We start from the raw sequence: 379 nt of genomic DNA, 5'->3' as shown, positions 1-379 counted from the left end.
GCCCTGGATTTATTTCCCCAAGTGGGTTGGTGACTGGTGGGTGCCATAAGTGATTGCTCCCCAATGTTCATGTCCCCATGTCTTGGCCAGGGTCCCCCGGGATGGTTCCCTGCAGGGTGTTCCCCCATGCCATGCTGTTCATCAAGCAGCTTGGGAGACCTGCAGCCCCCATGATGACACCTTTGCCGGGTTGTGCTGGGACTTGGGTTCCTTGGCCACCAGAGTCACCTCGTTCACCCAAAAAAACTCTGCGCTCTGTGTCTCCCTGCCAGGCTTATCTGCGAGCGGTCGATGTGAAGATCCTGCAGCAGCTGGTGGTGGTCAATGAGGGCATCGAGGCGGTGAAGTGGCTGGGGGGGGGGAGGGGCCCGCCGGCACA

The 379-nt window shown here is 60.2% G+C and overlaps 1 protein-coding gene across 1 annotated transcript in view; it reads left to right on the top strand.

The window, feature by feature from the left end:
• Positions 1 to 272: 272 nt before the first annotated feature.
• LURAP1 (leucine rich adaptor protein 1) overlaps positions 273 to 379 on the top strand; it is a gene marked incomplete at its 5' end in the record, with an annotated part of 787 nt that continues 680 nt past the window's right edge. The window contains one exon of the mRNA XM_029084569.1: positions 273 to 374. Coding sequence (XP_028940402.1) covers positions 273 to 374 — 102 coding nt within the window. The remainder of the gene's footprint in view (positions 375 to 379) is intronic.

The sequence above is a fragment of the Antrostomus carolinensis genome, unplaced genomic scaffold (genome assembly GCF_000700745.2).
Source record: "Antrostomus carolinensis isolate BGI_N321 unplaced genomic scaffold, ASM70074v2 scaffold8234, whole genome shotgun sequence".
Lineage (NCBI taxonomy): Eukaryota > Metazoa > Chordata > Aves > Caprimulgiformes > Caprimulgidae > Antrostomus > Antrostomus carolinensis.
This window is presented reverse-complemented; position numbering and strand designations above follow the sequence as displayed.